This window comes from Trachurus japonicus, unplaced genomic scaffold (assembly GCF_045865225.1).
Source record: "Trachurus japonicus isolate A0001 unplaced genomic scaffold, Traja_1.0 AP030306.1".
Taxonomy (NCBI): domain Eukaryota; kingdom Metazoa; phylum Chordata; class Actinopteri; order Carangiformes; family Carangidae; genus Trachurus; species Trachurus japonicus.
In genome coordinates this window covers 29,671-51,877 of record NW_028220439.1, presented here as the reverse complement: position 1 = coordinate 51,877, position 22,207 = coordinate 29,671, and the positions used below count along the sequence as shown (strand labels likewise).

General features: G+C 40.3%; 2 protein-coding genes across 2 annotated transcripts; one reads left to right on the top strand and one right to left on the bottom strand.

The window, feature by feature from the left end:
* Nucleotides 1–318: 318 nt before the first annotated feature.
* Nucleotides 319–1,842, bottom strand: LOC146960484 (uncharacterized). Its single transcript, XM_085772339.1, has 4 exons — nt 1,767–1,842; nt 1,591–1,691; nt 892–1,047; nt 319–780 (listed from the first exon to the last, which is right to left on the bottom strand). The coding sequence occupies exons 1-4, from the start codon at nt 1,840–1,842 to the stop codon at nt 319–321; spliced, it is 795 nt and encodes a 264-aa protein (XP_085628465.1).
* A 427-nt stretch (nt 1,843–2,269) lies between these two features.
* On the top strand, nt 2,270–21,431 carry LOC146960483 (52 kDa repressor of the inhibitor of the protein kinase-like). The gene is made up of 8 exons (XM_085772340.1): nt 2,270–2,405; nt 3,230–3,352; nt 12,688–12,758; nt 13,479–13,613; nt 15,015–15,164; nt 16,762–17,771; nt 20,441–20,516; nt 20,877–21,431. Exons 1-8 carry the CDS (start codon nt 2,270–2,272, stop codon nt 21,429–21,431), a joined length of 2,256 nt encoding a protein of 751 aa, XP_085628466.1.
* The last annotated feature ends 776 nt before the right edge of the window (nt 21,432–22,207 follow it).

Genomic DNA, 22,207 nt, shown 5'->3' with positions numbered 1-22,207 from the left:
ATCTAATGAGACCCTTTTATCTCAGTCAGGCCGACCATAGACATGATACTGTCCCATGGTGAACCCAGGTTATTGTTGCTAAGCTTGTCTTCTAGTTTTCGATTATAAGATAATTTAGCTCTCCTGATTTCCTGTTTGATTTCCTTTTGTACAGACACCAGCTCAGAAAAATTCCCGTTTAATTTAAAAGCTTGTTTCTTTTTGTTTATTAGCACCTTAAGGTGACTGCATTACTGCATTCAGGTGTATCAGTACAGACATGCATTACAAATATGTATTAATATATTGGTGCACTTGTACTACACACTGTTGTTTACATTATTTCTTCTTCCACACAGGCATAGAGGTCTGCCTGGGGGCAACTCCACTGGAGCACTGTGTGAAATAACCAAGCTCTCTTGTTTTCAAACACTCTCCTGTCAGTTTCAGACACACAAAACAAAACTCCTTCCTGCACCGTGGACACACGACGTTCTTACATTTTGTTCCATCATGCTCAACCAGGAAACCACATGTGGGACAGGCACGGACAGACGGACATCCGGTGACGCCCCTCACAGACTGAAAGATGACGTCTGGACAGGTTTTCAGTATCTGTAGTGGCTTACTGCTGCAGTCATCATATGCACAGCGATCTGAATGTGGAGATGGTTTTTTCCATTGCCTCGTACACTGCCAGCAGAATTCATATATCTTACTTTTGTTAGCTGTGCACAGAGCGCAGCAGACCCTTAGATTGTTGAGGTCAGTCCTCACCACAGAGGACTCACAGCCAGGACACTGTTGGATGAAAAAACCTTGTTAAAACTCACCTTTCTTTTACAGGTGAGTAACATTTTAACAAGCAGATTTTGAAGAAGAATAATTAAGTAATTGAGATACATAACATACTTTCTTGACGTCCATGTAATCAAAGGCTGCTTTCTGAAACAGTTTCTTTTCAAAGTACTCCATTTCCTCAGGGGTGAGAAGAGCCTTTTTACGAACCTCTTCATACGGCCACTCAACATTGCAGTCAGTTTGGCCACACACAAAGCTGGTCTTTCCCTGAGAGATGAAAAGAAAATCATTTGTGAGTTTAATTTGGGGACACCTAAATTACAGTACTTCATTTACTGTACAGCAATCTGTAATCTGTGGGCACAGATTGGACTGAAATTAATGAAAGATCAGTAAATTTACATAAATGAGACATTGCACAAGTTACATGTTGATGCTTATAAACTGAAGTGAAAATGACGAGAATTCAGTAGCCTATGTCATGCCAGTATGTTCTAATAATAATCAAAGAGCTGACGGTCACGATCCACTGAGTTGAAGCACATTACAGTTCTAGGAGAACAGATGAATGATTTGAAGCAATAAGTAACCACTGTGTGGTTAACCAGCTGAATTTTCTTTGGAGCGGATAATAAATTTCAATAATGACAAATAATCCGCCAAATCTTTTGGAGGATGCAGTAAAATGGAGGATTTTTTTTTTTTTTTTTTTTTTTACCATGTAGCCACTTCCAATAAATGCTTTTTTATTCTTATAGCCTACCTCAAGAGTCAAATTAAATAATTAAGTAAATTTCAATAATACTTTACCCCATCCAATAACCAGCGACAGTAGTTGGTCAGAGACATGGGAGTGACGGTGTGTCCACAGGACATCTTTGCTCTGCGAGACTTGTAATCCATGCATTCAACTACAACACAAACACAAAAAACCGTGTTATTGATGGCTGACTTCAGATTAATGCTTTAGTTCTTTAGATACTTACAATCCATGTCATCATCTCCATCAACAAGCTGAAGAGTGGTGTCTGCCGGGTCATAACACTTCTCTTCAGTTGACATGTTGCTGTTTTATTGTTGACAGAAAAGGCTTAAGTTATCAAAAGTTTTGCTTTGTATAGGCTGTCTTTGAGTCAGTTGTGAAAAACGCCCTCACCTCTCAGTTCCTGGTTATATTTCTGTGTGGTCCAAAAATCAAAAATCCTCCTCAGTCCTAAATTGTCCTCGTAATTGTTTTACACTCTGCTGGTCACTTGTCTTGAATCACTCTGACTTTGCAACGTATTGCCTTCTCGCTCTCCAGCGAAAACAATAATGACGTTTACAGGCTCGGCGATCGTTTCACTGCTCACGTCACGTGATTTTCATTTGGCCTAGATGACTCATTTCGTGTCCAAATCGGATCAAAGTGTAGGTTTCTACCGGCCGGGTCGTTTGCAGCTGAAGAACACATCCACATCTACTCAGTCCTTGGAGTGTCACCACCAAAATGATCCAGCTGAAAGTGTTTGGACCCAGAGGAGAGGAGATTATCATCGACGTGTGCGAAACTTCAGAGCAGATGAAGAACATGACGGTACTGGAGGTGAAAGAGAAGATTATTAAAAAACTAGACATAGGTGTAGGTACGTTCAACCTCTTTCATCATTATTATCTAGGGTCGTGTTATAGCCTATTATTAACCACATATAACGTAATTATAAATTCTGAGGTCAGTTAACCCTCATTAAAATGAAATTGTACTGTACTAGCCTACTTCTGAATAAAGTCATATTATAGCGAGAAAAAAAGTCATAATTTTACGAGAATAAAGTCATAATATTACAGTCGGTAGCAATACCGGTACTGACAACAGCAACCAATTCAGTAGGCTATTGAGCTTCTCTGGGAAAGATGTGGCAGACAGCTGCTTTTCTCAAGGGCCTAGCCTACCACGAATCCTACCACATAGTGAGGCTTTGGCACATCAGCGCATTGCCATCAGTGTCAGGACTTTGAAGAAAGAGAAAATAGGCAAGAAAATACATCTGTCCCGCAGAAAGAACCAGGCGGACCTGGAGGAAGTCGCTGCTTTTTTCTTCATAAAATTGCCACTTCATTCTCGTAAAATTATTATTCTTTTTCTCGTTACAGCCTCGTATGACTTTAAGTCTGTGGGAAAAAATCTCAATGTGGCCGTAGTTTTTAAATAAATAAATAAATAAATAAATAAAATAAAAGCAGGCTAAGAGAAAACTATAGCCTACAACATCTCCTCTCTAATTTTAATAACATAGTCAAATTAACATTCACAGACATGTGGAGAAATGATTCAAAATAGTTGACTCACTTCGATTGATAGAGTCAGGAGGAGGAAAAATAAAACAACCAGAAGTGTGTGCCAGTCCGTGAAGAAACAAGGCGAACCAAACCCATTCTGAACAGACCCTGACTGTGTATTTCTTGCTAGAGGCTGACATCCGGATGGTCTTCGGACAAGAGACGCTGGAGGAATCCGACCTGCTGTTGTCCTACGGGATCATACACATGTCTAACATCCACATTCTGCTGAAGCTGCCTGGAGGAGACGGAGGTGACAGGACAAGACTCAGTGGAACAAAAACAGACTGAACCACACTGCACAATAAACTACGGAAAGCTCGAGAAGAACTTGCAGTTAATCACACCGCCGCCCGCTGTGTTTAATAGCCTTAATTTCCACTAACTCTCAATTGTTATTGCGGTAACGACTGAAAACTAAGCACTGCAATTCGTGAATGAATGTGCATCAGCATTTATCCGAACATTATCCAAGCCCATATGGATTCAAACAGTTATAGGCTACCTACCTGTAGCCTAGCTATAGGCTACCTGAACTGTTATATGATATGCGAAACACTGTCATGATTAAATTGAAAAACTACGGAAGCTATTGCATTCACTTGAATAAATAAAAAAAAATAATCTTGTTTTTCTGAGTAATTTATTTTTTGGTTTATTTTTCCCGGGTAATTCTGTTTTTCTGAGGATTTTTTGTTTTTGCACAGAGGTCCAGTCCCAGTACATTTAAAACAAATGTAGCATGTAGGCCTACAGTTTTGAAACTATCGATTGAGACCAAAAAACGTTCTGACACCAGGCTTTGATCATGTTTATTGAGGATGTAAAGTCGGCAAATATCAGAATTTTACCACAAAAACTGAATTTTCTAGAACATTTTGAATTCTGCTCTCATGGGAACAACTGCAGTCAACGTAAGAGAGACATTTTTAAAGCTGTATTGAATTTGAGCCCATTGGTCATAAAATTTGTGTAATAGGCTAACTCATCTGATGATGTAGCCTAGGCCAAACTTTGTGCAAAATTCTATTTTTGAGTAGGCCTAAATCCGGGATGAAAGGGGGATTTTTTTTTTGTTTTTGGATAATGCAGGCGCACGGCTTATACAGCCTGCTCACGATTCATCAGCCACTGATATTGGGTCATCCGTCAATCAAACGTCTGAGACACGTGCACACCATAGACTGTAAGTGCGTTCGAGATGAACTGCGCCTCGTCTGGACGGTCGGCGAGAGCAGGCGGCAGCAGCAGCGGGCGGTGATAGAATTGAAATTCATCTTTGGCTTCATAGCCTACAAGATAAAAACAGACATAGTAGTCATTCACAATAGGATACACAAAACACACAAGACAGGACACACAAGAGCTTCCCGCACCTTTCCCGCCTGTTAAGGAGCATAGAAAGATCCAGGTGAGTAAATAAATAAGAGTAGCCTAAAATAAGTAGTGAATAGTGAAAAAAATAAAATAAAATAAATAAAAGGCTGCAGTCAAGTCGGACAGTTTCCAGCCGCCGTCAATACAAATAGGAAGTCACTGAAATATATATTTCTTATGCTGTACTGCAATTGTCCAATAAATAACCAATATATTTCTCAGGATATAAGTTTGATTCAGTGTGAATATTTTTTTAAGCAGTATAGGCCTACAACATGAAATTCATATAATCTAGCATTATACAACAACACGTAGTGTTTGCAGTCCTAACTAAGAGCCAATCAGCTCATGATCCGGTGCGTTTCCCATCATGCCCTGAGGCTTGCAGGCGGTTGCCAGGGCCGTAGCCAGGATTTTTGAAATACCGAGGTCATAATCGTGGTGCGGGGGGGGGGGGGGGGGGGGGGTGGCGTCAGAAATTTGGGGCAATTTTATATTAAAAGGCTTCAATCTGGTGCACTTTGACAGATAAAAACTACACACATCATATTAGATTAATGCCATTTTTATGATATTATCATCACTAGTGATCATCCAGAGAAGACCCAACTTCACTGAATTCTGATGAGAACACACCACCTATTACAAACAGGAGACTAGCTCCTCACATTCGTAGCAGCCACAGAGTAGCAAAAATATTATATTATAAAGTTTAATTCCAGCTCGAAAAAAAAAGAGTCTGAAATGCAATGTGAAGGTCCTGGTTGTTAACATAAAGATGAACAGGTTTCTAGGGTGAAGTGTGCACTCTTTTTTTTACCATAGCTATAGCCTACTATCTTTGGGTGACTTCCTTCTGGAGCGTCAGCTGTGTTCCTCACTTTGAAACAGGCCCAGGAAGTTTGTTTGCTTTTCCTTATAGTTACCACAAACATACATCTGACTGCTCCTTGTTGCAGCAAATTTTGGTTGTTGGTTTGTGTGGTATTTCACATTTCTATGCATATTTTTTATGAGTAAAATATTGGTGTCAAACTTCATTTCGGTTGTATGTTCTTCTTTGAATGGGAAAATATGAAGAGGTCTAGGTGAAATCAAAATGAGCCAAAAACAGTTGTATTTGGATGGAGTGAATATTATGACACTGGCTATTAGTGAAATATAGCCTAATTAGTTTTCCAAAGGTCAAATTCCACCTGGACATACGTATCTCTGATAATAAAACAGCTGCAAAATTGCTCAGGTTCATTTTTTTTAGCATCTACTTTTACAGTTAGCCTACACATCACTTATTAATTTGCCTGATATCCCATGATTCAAAGGTAGATTTTACTCTAATGTGATTTTTGTTAGTATTCTTACTAGTCAGAGATGAAAAATTTACATTTTCTACTGTAGCCTACTCCAGACATGTCTGTAGTAATCTCACAGGTCTTAGCTTTCTTTAAATAAATAAAAAAGACTGAAATAAAACTAATGGTTGCCTAAACTTTACACCGTATGCTCTTTGTTAAATCTGTCCAAAATTTTTTTGAAAAAATTTCACAGTCTTTGTTTGTCAAATATTTGTGCTCGTGCACCACATATGCTCACATCTTGTGCATCTCCTGGGGGCTAAGCCCCCCCTGTCCTTAAAACTTAGTGACTCCCCTGTCTGTAAACATAAAATGTATCATGTCACTGTGCTTTTCACATAAAGTTGATGGAAGAATGGACAGTGCAGTAGATGCCCCCTCAATAGTATCTGCAGGAAAGAGGTCTCTCTCCCCCACTTAGCTCAACTAGTGCATAGTGCAGGACACAGACAGCAAACAGCGCTAAATTGACGCTATTAAACAGCTGTTTTCTCCGCATACATGAGGTTCCGTCCCGAAATAATACAAGTGCACGTATGTACGAAACCTTTACAGTGTAACAACTGGTTGGAAAGAGCAGTTTATCTAGAGCCAACCAACTCACTCAGTAGCCTTCTCCTCCATGCACGCAGGCTCCGCGACGCGCTGTATCACTCGCTTTTTCCGAATGAATCGCCCTTTTCCCCGCGACCAGTAAACAAACACCAGCGTACGTGAGGGCGTCAATAAACAAGAGCATTATAGGCCTACCGGAATTGTTTGGACAAGAGAGGAGAGTCACTCAGTCACCTTCCATCTGTCCTCCCTAATACTTTGCACTTTTTTTTTTTTTTTTTTTTTTCATTCATTAGGCCGAAAAAAATACCGAGGTCATGACCTCGGTGTCCTCAATGGTAGCTACGGCCTTGGCGGTTGCAGTCATAGATATATATAAGAACTAGATGGCTCACCCGCAGCTGTTTCCCAATGACAAAGCGTAGCCAGTAGGCTACGGCGGCCATCTTGGGACGGGCAACTCTCTCCCTCAGAGCATTAAGCCTATGGTGCATGTTCTGCTATAATGACCATAACTTGCTCAGTTTTTGTCCGATTTCAAAACGGTTTGATTTTTATGAACGTTTATGCAGTTATGATGCAGCATATTTAGAATCACGGATAATTTTAATAATGTATTTTTTTTTTGTAAAAGTAACATTATAGTGACATTATGCAAATAGTTAAAGTAATAGCTACATACTGATATTTTCACAGAGTTATGAATCGTTTTTTTAGTGCAGATGACTGGATCACCTATCTACTGCACTGTAACTGCAGCCAGAGTCAGAGCAAGTTGCCCGTCCTCATATGGCCGACTGTGAGCTACGCTTGCGTGTAGTCCGATCTACCCCCTTGGTAGCAGTCGGTGGAGAGCAACTGCGGCGCCTGGCTCTAAAAACTGCGGCCGCCTTGATCTCGTGAGGTTATCGTTGCAGGCGCGTGCATGACGTCAGAGCAAGTCGGGATCAAGTCGGACACAAATCTAACCGGCATGCATTGTGCGCTGGTCACGCCTGGCTCATCTCGAACGCACCCTGTAAAAAGAATGGACGTAGCACCTGTGACGTCACCCATTGGTTTTGGGGAGTTGTTTTTGTGACTCAAATATGGCGGCCTGAACAGCGCCATGTTGGATTTACCAGCCGAGAACCCGCCCACTGGCCTCGAAGCAGCTGTCCACGGAGCTGCTCGGACCTGTCACTCAACGTTTCAGCGCCCTAATTGGCCAGAGTTTTAACCTAATAACAGTGAGAAAAAGCTTCGTCAGGTTCTAAAAGAACCTCTCTTACCATCTTTTAGAACCTGACGAAGGTCTCAGGACCGAAACGTTGTTCAATAAAACCTCTGCAAGTGATGACAGTGTGCGGGAGCTTTTTCTCATGTTCCTCGACCACCTGGTCTTCTCCTACGCACCTGTCCGTCCGTGCCGGTGTGCACAAGTTTCAGCCTGGTTTTAACCTAATAACAGTAAAACGGTAGAGTTAAAAAAAAATTCACCCCCCTCAGAGTGTGTGCGGGGGTAGAAACTATCGATTGAGACGAAAAAACGTGCTGACACCAGGCTTTTAACATGTTTATTGAGGATGTAAAGTCGGCGATTTTAACATTGGGATCTATGGAGAATGCTCCCTTCTGACACCAGCCCCCAGAGGAAGCCGGGGGGGGTTGCAGTTTTTTGAACGGAACAGATTTTTGTTTAGATATTATAATTTGTGACATTTTGACAGATTTTTTGAAATCTGCCTTGACAACAGCTGCCCGGATAGTGACTCCCTGAGTCTATTTGAGAAGACACCCAACTGGTCTCACTACCAGACAGTTAGCTCAGTGAGTTAACTGGTTCTTGGTGTCAGAGGATGTGGGTTCAATACCCAACAAACCCAAACAAAACAAAATCTTAGAGTCACAGTCGATGTTTAACAAATTCATAGGCTATCAGAATTTTACCTCTTTTTACAGTGGTTTCAAATCTGCCTGCACAACAGTGAATGGCTTACTCAATTTGTGAAGCCACTGTAGCACTGTCATTAGCCAATTAGCTCAGTGCCAGAGACAATGGTCTTTGGTTCAAGTGGTTGCAGGTTCAATCCTCAACTGGTGCAAAGTGAACATTACAAGGTCTAAATTTGCCAAAAAATAGCCCGGACCCGACACATCGCTGTGCAGCAGCTATAACTATTTTTCTGAGATTTCAAAATCCAGCGAGAAGCTCCCACCTGCAATAACGTAAGGCCTAATTTCAAAATAAAGGTGCTAAATCAGGCTGCTCTATTTTCTGAGTGACACTCTCTGAGGTGATGTAACAGGTAGGCTAGTTAAATCTGAATTTACTGGGAACACAGTGAAAATTAGTAAAATGAGTGGGGTTTTCCTTTGAAAATCTACAATGCCGGTGATAGTACTAGCCTACTGTATTTTTTGTGGAGCATATCCATGGATGTATCTCATAGGAGTAAGCTACTGTAGGCTAATAGATTGTGATGATGTGGAGGGCTGGAGGCTTTACTGCAGAACACCCCCCCCCCGAAAAACAAGAGGAAAATAATTACCACGAAAAACAGATTTTTTTTTTTTGTCAGAACAACTGAAAAAAGTATTTAAAAACAAAGAAGCCAAAAAATGAATTAGCCTACTCAGAAAAACAGAAATAATTAGCCTACCCCGAAAAACAAACCAAAAAATAAATTACTGAAGTGAATGCAATACGCTTCCGTATACAACAAGACAACTGCAATACATTTGACCTGTAGCTTAATAATTCACCATATTCCTCCTGATGTGGTGTTTTATTTGTCAAGAAGACGATCAAAAAATAACGATTAGGCCTATTACTTTCTCTCCTCTCTTCTTCATGAAAATGCTCAATGGTTTTACAGTAAACAAATATTCTTATTAATAGAAATTGTGAACATGATGTCCTACATGAAAATATACTACATTTGTGTGAGATTTAATATTTAGATTTAGATTTAGATTTAATATTTAGATTTAGATTTAATATTTACATTTAGATTTAACATTTAACAAATATTGTACCAAAAAGTGACTTTCAAAAAGTCACACCACTTTTTAAAAACATGGTTTGAAGCTAAATGTGACAAAATGTTGCTGTTATCTTCAGCATGTGCAGCTTTAAAAACAGCACCCAATAGTTATCTACCTGGCAGACTCTTGTCGTGACGTCGGACAGCCAATCAGAGGTGGAGACAGAGGGAGTAAAATCCTCCTTACTCAACCTGACTGACCTCAGTGTGGGATGACCAGCCGCTGGTATGTAGCCTATGGTTTTATTCTATGATCCCGGTTTTCAATTTACTTAGACTTAGAGATTGATGATAGCAGCAGTTTGATTAATGTTGTAATTTTCTTTAGCCAACTCCTGTTCTGTCCTCGTTTGATATCCGATTGACAATCATTATTCATCACATGCGGCTACACAATATGATGGTGATGCACCTGTTCCCCACTGAGCAACTTCAGTAGTGATCTTAGAGATAAGAAGCTGCAGCGACGGTTTGCGTGATCTACTCAAGAGTATTAGAGAAACTGGTAACAGGTGCAAACTCCAGTTTTTAAATGAGGGCTTGTGTTATCCTTTGGGTTGTATAGCCATTTGCGCGGAATATTTTTCTTTTTTACCCGAAAAGATTAAGGCCGGTTTATGCATTCAACGACAGGAAAGAAACGCAAATCTTGTACTAACTGAGGAGGAAGAGGCTCAATCAAAGGCTAAAGATATATTAATTATTCTTTTGAAAAAATTCACTTTATTTTCTGAACAAAATCAAGAATAGAGAGGATGGGCTCAAAAACACCATCCCAGGAACGTCCCCACAAAGATGAAGAACACGGTATGTAAGGATTGTGTGGGATGGTGGGGATAGGCAGTCTGAGAGTTGGACATTACACAGCTACCATCAAGTCCAGTGAGGATGAAACCTGGTTTGGGTTTAAAGACCGATGTTGGAAAAGTGAGAATGAATTTATCACAGTCATTAGTAGGCTACAGTAAAAATAAGAATATAATCTTCATTTAAAATTTGTTGCAACTTCCCTCTTCTCTGTTCTCTTGAAACATCCAGTTTCATGGAAAAATGTTTGAAAAGGATTAACAAGTATGTTCAGTATACATTCTATTTATATATTATATTTTCTACTGTGTTTACTGATGTTGTTGTGTTGTATTGTTTTATTGAAGCAACAACAACACCTCACCACTGGATCTAACACAGCATATCTTTTCACATACAGAGGTAGGATATATAAAATCAATAACGCTTTGGTGGAAAAGTTGTGAACTGCACATTCACCACACTATGAAATAATAACTGAATGTTACGAGACAGAGTTTTAGAGGTAAATTCATGCAAAACCGCTGATGTGTGTTCCAGTCGGGGGCAGTTTTTCAACAAGCAGTCTCTACATTTACCTGTAAAACAACTCTGTCTGGTAACGTTCAGTTATTATCTCATAGCGTGGTGAATGTGCAGGTCACAACTTCTCCACCAGAGCGTTTTGGAGTTGTTGGATTGTGTATTTGATGAGTTTGATGAGAGAAACCAAGAAATCCCATGAGCAGTGTTGGGCACATTACTCTGGAAAAGTAATTAAATCACTTATTACTCTAAAGTAATCTACTTACTGTTCTGATTACTGTATTTCAAATGTAATTAGTTACATTACTATTTACTACATAGCCACAAACAAACACCAAACAAACATAACAACCTACAGCGGAGCAGGCCGACACTGTATCCGAGGACGGGTGCTTAAAGGGAGTGGAGTGGAGAGACTGGCAATGGTAACTTATAGTTATCTGTGCTTGTAACTATAATCATATTACCATTTTAGAAATTATAATGTGTTATATTACTCCGTTACTAAAAAAGAAATCAAATTACAGTAACACGTTAGGGTTACATGCTTATGTTCTTTTTGCAGTTTTCATCTAAACTGCTGCATGATGTCACTTACTTCAAAGGAGCTTTAACATCAAATTTACATATATTAACTGTGTATAAAAACCCTGTTTTATATAAAGGCTGAAGATATAAACTATGAAATATAGAATATTTACTGTAACTTAATTTACATCTACACATCCTACAGCAGTTACTACCTGCTGCATAGGCCGACAGCCTCAGAGCTGGAGTATCAGTGTTTGCACTGATGGCGCCACCTCTTGGTCCAGACCTTGTACTACAAGATCAGTGTTGGTGTCTGATCATTTCTGTGTTACAGCCCCTGACCTGAGGAAAAAGTGAGATGTATACAAACTGATCTGGCAAAGAAGAGCCAACCAGTTTCTGATACACTGTACTGATTTTGTGTCAGTAAGAAACACATATCTTGTACTAAATGAAGATGTAGAGGCTCAGTCAAATGCAGAGGCTAAAGAAAGGTGAATTGTTCTCCTACATAAAAGAAGACTTTATTTTCTGGGCAGAGTCAAGAAGAGAAAGAGACGAAATGGGCCCAAAAAGACAAATTACCCTCCAACCTAGCATCATCCGGGGGCATGCATCCAGCTCAAGTGGAATGGATTTGAGACAGAACCTCCGCCCTGTGTCTCGCTCATCCAGCGACCACTTCACCCATCCAGGTCAGCAGAGCCGACCCCCCCCCCCCCCCCCCCCTCTCCACCCCCTCCCCCCACCCCCGCCATGCCGTAGTCATCCACTCCACTTAAGTATTCCATTCATTAAATATTTAAACTCACACTGTTTTGGCATGGTCCTCGCTGGTGAAATGGTGTAACATCAGTGTGTTTCTCTATAAGTTGTTGAACAACATAGACGTCCTTATGGCCTGAAGAACCAAGGACGCACATGTTACCTCAACAGTGTCCTGCAAGTTCTCTCCATGACTCCTGCGGTCCATGACAAGTTTGTAATTTAACTGCTTTAAATAGATAATAAGTATTAAGTGAAATTGTAATGTAATAGCCTGTTCTGTTGTCTGATAATTTGATTAATTTGGAATATTTAGATGTTTCAAGCACACAAAACTCCATCAGTGAGATAGCACAGCTGTCACTATTCACTGATAAACTACTGTCTTCTTATAGACTGGATCCACATCACAGGACAGATTTGGAGCTGATGAAGCTCTTTAAAGATCTGAGGATAAAAACCAGTGGAACAAAAGCGATCACATCAACACTTGATATTGGAAGTGGTGAGATGGAAAATAACCAGAAACAAACAGAAAAGAGCAATGAATAAGAAAGTCACCTCAGCGTTGAATTAACTGAGATTCATTGATGACATTAATATGTTAGATTCTGTTTAATTACTCTTTACTTTTTTTTTTAATACAGTTTATCAACAACATGATGCAGCTGAATGTCTGGAGCTGATTTTACAGAAGCTGAGCTCACAAGTCTCTGAGGTGAGGACATGTGTATAATCTGAAATATTTACAGGAGAATGATGTGTGGTAAAAATCATCTTTTGTCTTCCCAAGCTTTTCCAGGGGAAGTTGAAGTACACAACTGAATGCACTAAATGCCACATGACCAATGAGGAGACAAAACCTTTCTGGACTTTTCCACTGTCATTTAGAAACACTGAAGGAACAGCCTACAGCGTGGTATGTGTCAAGTACTTTTATTGTGATGTTTTCATGATAACTTGACCTTAATAATCCAATTTATTAAATCTGTGTTTTCACAGGAAGAAGGCTTCAAAAAATATTTCCAGTCAAAATCATACAGTGGAGACAACATGGTGTACTGCAACGCATGTGGGATAAAAACAGAGGCAACAAGTGTGAGCACTGGATTAATGTTTAAAATTAACAACTACACAACTCTAGACACTTCATACAGCAATAGGCTTTATGCACAGCTCTACTACTTCCTGAATTAAGCCAGCTCCTTTATTTCCTGTCTTACATTATTGGACCGACTGATTAATCCAGGTGTGTCTGACCATTGTTGGCAGGTCAAACACAGCTGGATTAATCAGTTGGTCCAATAATGTAAGACAGGAAACAAAGGAGCTGGCTTAATTCAGGAAGTAGTAGAGCTGTGCATGAAGCCCATTGAACACTTTATATTGGATTGTAATACTGAATGTTCATTATACTCTCTGTATACTCTTGTGTTAGAAATGTGAGATGGATGAATCGCCCCAGATCCTGATTCTGCTCCTCAAGAGGTTTGACTTTGACAACTACACCAAATCACATGTCAAATCAAACCGCTGTGTGGACGTACCAGAGACATTACAAGTAGAGACAAAGGTAACTGTGCGTACACACCAAAAGCTTCCAAAGCGTCAAAAACGCTCGAGGGTGGGCGTCAGACAAGACAGCTCCCAAAACGGCAAATATTTTCAGCCGCTTTGGCCGCTCGTCACGTGACTGACGTCAAAGTTCGATCAAAAAGGCAGCCGACGGACATCTCTATTCTGACAGGTTGCCACCGGTTGCCGCTTAACCGCGTCATAGCTAATTACCCTAAAGTTAAACCTGGCTCAACTTCTCGTCTGGTGACGCTTTGGAAGTTTCTCTCTCATGTTGAGTTCCATATTAAGACATATGCGTCAGTGCCAGTAGATCGTCGCGGACTCGCGCGTCAGGCATTTGGCTCTCGTAATGGGAATGGCTGGTTTGACGTGACTTTATCATTAAAAGTGCTTTTTTTTTTAAAAAAAAGGAGCTGTCAACTAGACGCGTCAGGTCAGTCATATAGCGCAGGGGGATGGATATTATTCTGTGATGAAAAATAGACTCATTCATGAAATTTTATTGAGAATTTTACAGTGGGGCACAGCGCACGCACGTGCCCCAGTAAAAAGTGTCTGGCGACGCGCATAGACCACTATGATACAACAGAATTCAAAATAGGCTGGGATAATAAATCAAAGGCAACGTTTATCAAAAAAAATTCTCAATTCTCATTCTCAAAAAACAAAAACAACAATCTTCTTTTCTATTTTATGTACCGGTTCATCTTTGTTTTTTAATAAAATGAATAAATTCACACACTTTCACAATGTTTTTTAGGACTCAAAACTCTTGGACAGCTAATTCAGAAAAAATACCTTTCAAGTAGCCTATATTATTATTATAAAGTCGTGAAAATACTTTTAAATACTTTTTAAGGGTCTTATTTTTTTAATAATTTTCAAGACCCTGCGGATACCCTGAATAACAACATCCTACAAACAAATGTTTTTCGTCCTAGTCTCAAAATGTGTCCACAAAGGAAACGTAATGACTCACTGCCGAAAGCTTGCCAGGCCTATAGTTACGGTTGCTAACGTAGGATTGGACAATAGCCGTTTGTGGGAGGGGTTGGCATTTGTCAGCAGGGGCTGGCTCAATTTGTTGATCTAACTGTGGAGGAGGATGGTTTAGTAGCCTACATTTTGCTCTTTAATCTTAACCTTATAATTTCTTGAATAGACTTAATAGATTTTCCAGTGAACTTCTTAACTTGATGTAGAAGGAAGTTGTTTGCTTTGGAGAGAACCAGGCTTGATGTTACTTCTTGGTGTATCACTCACTGGTTGTAGCTTCATGTTTAACCAACAGACACTGGAGTGGATCAACATATTTCCCAAAATACCTTTTAGACGATATGAAATGGCTGGTGCCACTGTTGTTTTTTATGTTTGCTTTTAAAATCTCTTTATATAGGATTCATTGTTGGCGAAAAAGAACAAACAGTACAAACTGTATGGGATGGTGGATCACATGGGCAGTCTGAGTGGTGGACATTACACAGCTACCATCAAGTCCAGTGAGGATGAAACCTGGTTTGAGTTTGATGACAGTCAAGTTAACGAGGTGAGAATTAATTTACCAAAGTCATTAGTACAATATAAAACTAAAAATATAATCTTCAATCAAAACATGTGAACACTTTTATTTTCTTTGTTCTTTTGAAACGTCCAGATTCAAGAAAACATGTTTAAAAACCAGAGGCCTTACAAGTATGTTCAGTAAATTCTATGTATATTCTATTTTCTATTGTGTTTACTGATGTGGTCGTGTTGTATTGTTGCATGAAAATAACAACAAACATTTACACTTCCTCACCAGATCAGACACAGCATATCTTCTCATATACAGAGGTAAGATTTATAAAATACATAAACATGATTTGAATTGTGGCTGCAACGTCAACAGTCGTCATCATTATCATGATATATTCTGTTTCCTTCATTTCAAAGCTGTGGAGTCTCAGTCATCCTGTGGGACCAGTTCAGCTCGGTCAGAGAGAGACCTGCAAACACCAGGTGAAGATGTTACCTGTATGAAACAGAGCCACATGATGTGGAACAGAGGAAACTAGTTTTCAGGTTGTATGAGTGGAGGTTGATGCACAAAGTGAACAGGAGACTGAGTTCAATATTAAGAGACACATGAAAATCTGGTAGTTCTCCTTATAATCAGACACAAACAGACATATATGATAAGCTGGAAAAAACCTGGATCAGAGTCAAAGGACAAGATACAAAAGTAGAAAATAAAGACAGTGATTTGGAGCAGGAGATCACTGCAGACCACCTGGTGGATACAAAGCAAGTATTATTGAAAATGGATATCATTTTACATTTAGTAAAGTAAAACCTTCAGCCAATGTGTGTTGTCATTCATTATGGTTGATGAGAATTAATTACTGCTGGAAGTTATAGACATTGCATCTGCTGCACAAAGGACAGAAAGAACAGAGCGATCAAACTCTAAAAGAGACACAAGACGAAGGTACTCATCAGGAGTTGTCTGTTGCTGATGGTCTCAGAAGAAATGAAACTTTTTGTGCCTCACCAATCTACAACCCAACATTTCAAACAATCAACTGACTAAATATTTCTTGAAAGCTTTACTCTTGAGGATTGCAGTGAGGACATTTTTTTTACCCTAAGACATCCATTGATGCATCACCAAAGGATAAAGTAGGAGAGGGAAAATCACATTACACCTTTTTGTAGCATGATCCCCTATCATGTTTTCTGCAGTACAATCTGTTCTGGGAAGGCCTGCATTGATTGTGTTCACATACAAGGTGAACTCAACCCAATTAGTGATCAGGGCTCATTGACAGCTAAAGAAGCAGGACCACCGACACCAAATGTAAACAGGTGTCTACAAAAGTGGGAAATTGTATAATCAGGGATTTTCGAGGAGTTAGCGTGAGTGGGAAAAGTATCTCCGATGTGACTAATGTGTTGTTCTGTTATTCCTGCATCCTGTTCCATCTACAGGCATCACTGACACCCAACATCCTTCGAGTGCCTTGAAAAACCAAGAAACAATGATGCTTCCAAGTGTCAACTATGCCACAGAGCTAGATGAGAGCAACAGCGTAGCTCTGCGTCGTCACAATTTTGAAGTGTGGAAAAATCATTATGTTCTATCCCATCTTATTGACTGTGTGAAGTTCAGTGGTGTGTTTGAGTCAGCCTCACGAGGCAAAGACGAGAGTGAGGGATCCAGCAACCCAGGGGTTTTTCGTGGACTGGTTGACTTTGTGGCATCTTTTGACAAGGTGTTTGAGGAACACTGGAAAACTGCCACAGTCTTCAAAGACACTTTAGAGACTGTGCAGAATTATCTTTTAGATTGCATGCTAGCAGTCACCAAGGAACAGATCCTGGAGGAGGTGAAGTCAGTGAGATTCTTGGCGATACAAGCTGATGTGACCACAGATGTTTCCACACAGACTCAGCTGGTGCTTGTGTTGAGGTACATTGACAGGAACCATGCAGTGCAGGAGCGTTTCTTTGAAGTCCTCCTCATCTCAGATGCAACGTCTGAATCGATTTCCCGTGTGATTTTGGAGAGATTGCAGCATCTTTTCACCAATGATGACAAAGGTAAACTCATTGCACAGGCGTACAACGGAGCCGGTGTGATGAGGGCAGTGCTCACTGATGTGCAGCAAAAGGTGCGTAAACATTACAGAAATGCTCGTTATGTGGATGTCAACGCACACCAGCTGAATCTGGACATACAGCAAGCCACTTCTCACATCCCAGAAGCCAGAGTTTTCTTTTCCGACTTTGAAGGCATTGCTATATTTTTGTCCTATTCATCCGAGCGCCTCAGCAAACTGCAGCAGACTGTTGCACAAAGGCTGCCAGGAGCATCAACCACTGGGTCGGACTTCAACTGGACAACTGTGAACACTGTTTATCAGAACCGGGAAAACCTCATCCAGTGTTTTCAATCTATCAGGACATCCAGCTCTGTTGATAACGCCACAGTGCGGGAGGCATCTGGCCTTCTCAGGACGCTGAAGGATGATGACTTCCAGTTTTTCCTGCAACTGTTTCATCAAATAATGTCTCATGTTGACAAGATGGATCAGGAGCTGCAGAAGAATGTTAATGACATTGTCTCCATCAAACGTGCTCTCGAGGGATTCATACACAATGTGCAGAGTATAAGGTAAGATCAGATATTATTATTCACACTTTATTGATGCATAACCTTGTCACAATCAAATGTAACCTTATGCATAATGCAGGGGTCGACAATATAAATGGCCCGGTGGCCCGGACGTACTTTTCAATAACAAGTAAATAAACAAGTAAATAAATAAATCTAATTTCACATTAAATCCCTGTGGTTTGAAATGATAACTGTCAAATCGTCTCGGTAATTAGTGCTAAGAGATCCCGACCCGTTCAACGACAGAGACATCTACTTTCTGTGCGCAGCCAGCGCTGTGCCCTGCACGTCAGCACCACCTGCAAACAGCTGCAGCTCGCTCGCTCTGATCACTCGCTCTGCTCTGCTGATGGAAGGTCGTCACAAGAACCGATAAAAAACATTTTCTTAATTAACCATGAAACTTCCCTCCTCCTCAGCGCGTCGGGTCGAGTCCTGTCGGGACCGACGCGAACGACACACGGGCTCGCGCTGGGGCGCCAGCTGTTCGGTGTGCGCCACATACAGTCTATGGCGCCACAGCGGTGGTGCACGTGACGTTTAGACCATAATAACAACAACAACAACAACAACAAAACGTGTGTAAACGCAAAACTGAGCTGAAAATGAAACAATTAGTCAGTTTTGCACCAATCTGTGGAAACAGCCTAAACGTGAATGAATGAGAACAGTTATATCACTGAACTACTTGGAGGATAGTAGTGATAACTTCATGTTTGTGTTGAGGCATATTTACCATTTTAACTCTGTTTTTACTTCATTGTTAAACCACAGCGGAGGCAAGGGGTGTCAAGAATAATCGATTCGGCGATGCATTGCAATGCGGGACATGCACGATTCAGCATCGATGCGGCAACGTGCCATAATCGATTATGTCACTGTTTATTTTCTGGCCTCAAATAAAGTTGTGAAGTTTCAATTACCTCCGGGGGCGTTTCCGGAGCAACGACATGCGCAGCCTGTAGCTACATGCTAAGCAGCAGCACCAGCAGTAGCAGTGTTGCCGCTGGCTTTCTTTTTCCTTTTTTTTTTTCTACCCGCGGTCGGGTTGAGAATTAATTAATTATCGCTCGTGAGTCCAGCCGTGTTGGGTCCGAGATTCAACAAGCCGGTCGGGTTTTACCGTTAGGCTACTACAGGCAGTATGCCCGTTATCACCAATAAACACAGTAGAGGAGGGGGAGGGACTGAGCTCAGGCTGGGGGGTCTCTGATGCAGAGAGAGAGAGACCTGCCGTGCCGTGTAAAAACAACCACAACAGAAAGTGTCACGACTTCCTGTATCTGGCCCTTCAAAATAAAAGCCCCGTAGTCTGTCATAGCCCTAGAAGTGATTTATGTTTTCTTTTTCAGGTTTGAAAATCCCATATCCAATACCTGTACCATTCAATTTTATTTTATTTAATGACATTTATGTCAAAGATACAGGAGAGTGATAATACATAGCAGCCGATAAAATCTGTTGTTCAATATTTCATGACTGATGAAAAATTTGCCGTGTTGTGTGCAGTAGAATTTTGATGCATTGCAATGCATCAAAATGCATCGTAGAATCGAATCGAATCGAATCGTTACCTGCTGAATCGTAATCGAATCGAATCGTGAGGGCAGTGTCAATGCACACCCCTACTGTACAAGTCTAATGTGAAACTGTTATTTATTTATTAAATAAAGTAGCCTGGTGAATTTAGAACCACTTTTTTTGTCCTTCTTAAACCGTGGTATCGAATAATTGTCAAGAATCGTGGAAATGTTCTAGTAGGCTATTGGTATTGGTATAGCCTATAAGAAAGTTACAGCCTCGATGGCGAGACCGCAGGAATTGGCTGGGATATGTTGTTTTTTGTTAATATGGGGATCGATACCTATTGTCCTGGGCCAGTGGTTAGAATGGTGGGGCCAGTGATCTTCAAAAGGCAAATTTCCCTTATTGTCTACCCCTGCATAATGTTTGTAAGGAACTTTTTTTTTAAAACTGTGATTTCTGAATTATACTGGAAATCAATTTTAATTAAAGCAGAAGTAAGTGATATATTTGTGTTAATATAAGTCTTAAATAGTTATATCTTCCGACAGCAATCACTTACATAGAGTGTTTGGACTGAAACACGGGTCTGTCAGTCCCTCTGCTCTGCTCTGAGCCGAAGAGAAAACATTTATCGTATCCTACAGTTTTTATCCAATGAGGAGAGAGAACGGCATGCAGGGCTGTGTGTGCAGCCAAGGAACGCCGTGAATGTGGCGACGTAGGGGCGAGGACTGTTATGGTGCGTTCAAGGAAACTCGTATTTTTCCGACCGTGAAGTGGTACCAGTTCGATCTGGTACGAGTTCACCGGTCGGAAGTTACGAGTGGATGTTATAGTGACTTTCACCGGCAAAACAGGTCGGAAAAACACGAGTGGGTTGCCTGAAACGCTACAAAGTCGTAAGTTGTGACTTGAAGCTGTAATTTACGATTTCAAAAGCCTGCCTGGAACGCAGCATTAGCGAAAACGACCGGACCACTTACTTCTGCTTTAAATGTTATAATGTGTAATGTTTGTTTAGTATTTGTCTTGTTTTGAACACACACTTAAAATGCATTTTAAGATATTACATAAATTAAAAATTTTGGTGGTGATAATATCACACTCAATACTGACAAACACTTGGTTTCTGCCTCCAGGGACCAAAGCCAGGGCAGGGGATGGAGCAGTATATTTGGAGGACAAGGAGAAGTGAAGCAGAGGCTGACTAAAGAGGTACTGTCATTCTTCACTTTTAATCATCCCTGTTTAAGTGTTGGAGTCCAGGGTTTAAAACAACACACACTTTTTTAGTTACATACATGAATGAATAGTTCCACTTCTTCTGTTAAACATAGTATTGTATTTCCAATTTGAGATACATGTTAGTATGTAAGTATCACAATTCTCTCAACTTTTTGCTTCCATATTTCGATATACAAAGACAATTTAGTAACACTCAATACATACGTCTGCATGCCTAAATCATTAATGTTGCTTGTTTTACCTCCATTATTCCCAAGTTATCAACAACAGACATGTATTTACTGTATATACCATATATATTTACTTTAGTTTTTTTTTTTTTTTTGACAGGTCTGTGACACGATCCTGTCCCACACTAAAGAAAGATTTGCCTTCACCAACCTCCTTGTGAGTGCAACACTGCTACAGTCAGAGATGTTTGAGCGGTACTGCCGGTATTTCCCCACTGAGGCTCTGGACTCCACCAGCAGGGCGTACCCAATGCTGAACAAGGACAAGCTCATGTACGAACTGTCCAACATCTACAGGGGACAGGAATTCAGGGGCTGCTCTGGTGCACTGGATCTGTATGAGGTTATACAGAGGTCCAACCTCCAGGAGACTTTTCCTGAGACTGTGACTCTGTTGAACATCCTCATAATCACTCCCACGATAACAGCTAAAGCTGAGAGGTGTTCTTCCACCTTCAAAAGAATCAAGACATCCCTGCAAACTGCAACAGGACAGCAGCATGTAAATGCACTGGTCATGCTTTCAACGGAAAGGGAACTTGTCAGTAACATGGTTGATTTCAATGAGAGGGTTACTGAACGCTTTGCTGCTTTGAAAGAGAGACGAGCTGAATTTCAATATCAGCAGGGAATGCAACATGAATCATCTTTATGATCGCACTTATTGTGTCTTTGAGGGTGAGCTGATGAATGACAGTGAAATGTTTATTCATTGTAGAGCCACATTCATTATTGAACATAGTAAACTCAATGATGTCCGAACACCTAATATACAGCCTTGTAATAATCATTGTTGCCATCTAGTGGCCGACTGTTGGACTCACACTGTAACTGTTATAAATATTGCAAGGCTATATATCCTGCATTCATAACTTTACTTTTTTTAGAAGACAAGAAGCTACACATACATTTGTATCTTTTCATATTTGTGACATAGTGGCCTCCCCTGAGAGATTTGGCATGAGCTGCCACTGCTGTTAAACGTTTGTATAATTGTTCAGAATTAAATTTTCAATATCTTTCAGTATCTTTCGATATCTTTGGAGGAATTTAATGCCCTTGTTATTACAGTGAAAATATGAGAGGATGAAGAAATCCGGGGGCAGGGGTGGGATTGACACAGCAGTTGCATGTACATTTCTTTTGTTTGATCTTAATGATTGTCTCTTATTTTAAAGATAATGATATGTATCAGCCCTTTTTGAATTTCAATTTTATCTTATTTCATTTACAACTTTATTTTTCACATTTCTGTACATCTTTGTGTTTCTGAAACATTTTACAGATACATTTTGTCGCATAGCTCTTACAGAAGATCCATGACACAAAAGTAGTTATAACTTGTCCAAGAGAGGCACAAACTGGTATTTCGTGTGGAGTGATTTCTGTTAACTAAATGTTAGAAAAAGAAAAAATGGAAAAGACAAGAGT

Coding starts and splice junctions, on each gene's coding strand:
- LOC146960483 (XM_085772340.1), top strand. CDS start 2,270: ATGATCCAGCTGAAAGTGTTTGGACCCAGAGGAGAGGAGATTATCATC. Junction 12,759..13,478: donor TGAGCTCACAAGTCTCTGAG/GTGAGGACATGT, acceptor CTCTTGTGTTAG/AAATGTGAGATGGATGAATC. Junction 15,165..16,761: donor ATGACAGTCAAGTTAACGAG/GTGAGAATTAAT, acceptor GACTGTGTGAAG/TTCAGTGGTGTGTTTGAGTC.
- LOC146960484 (XM_085772339.1), bottom strand. CDS start 1,842: ATGTCAACTGAAGAGAAGTGTTATGACCCGGCAGACACCACTCTTCAG. Junction 1,692..1,766: donor TGGAGATGATGACATGGATT/GTAAGTATCTAA, acceptor TTTGTGTTGTAG/TTGAATGCATGGATTACAAG. Junction 1,048..1,590: donor GTCGCTGGTTATTGGATGGG/GTAAAGTATTAT, acceptor TTCATCTCTCAG/GGAAAGACCAGCTTTGTGTG.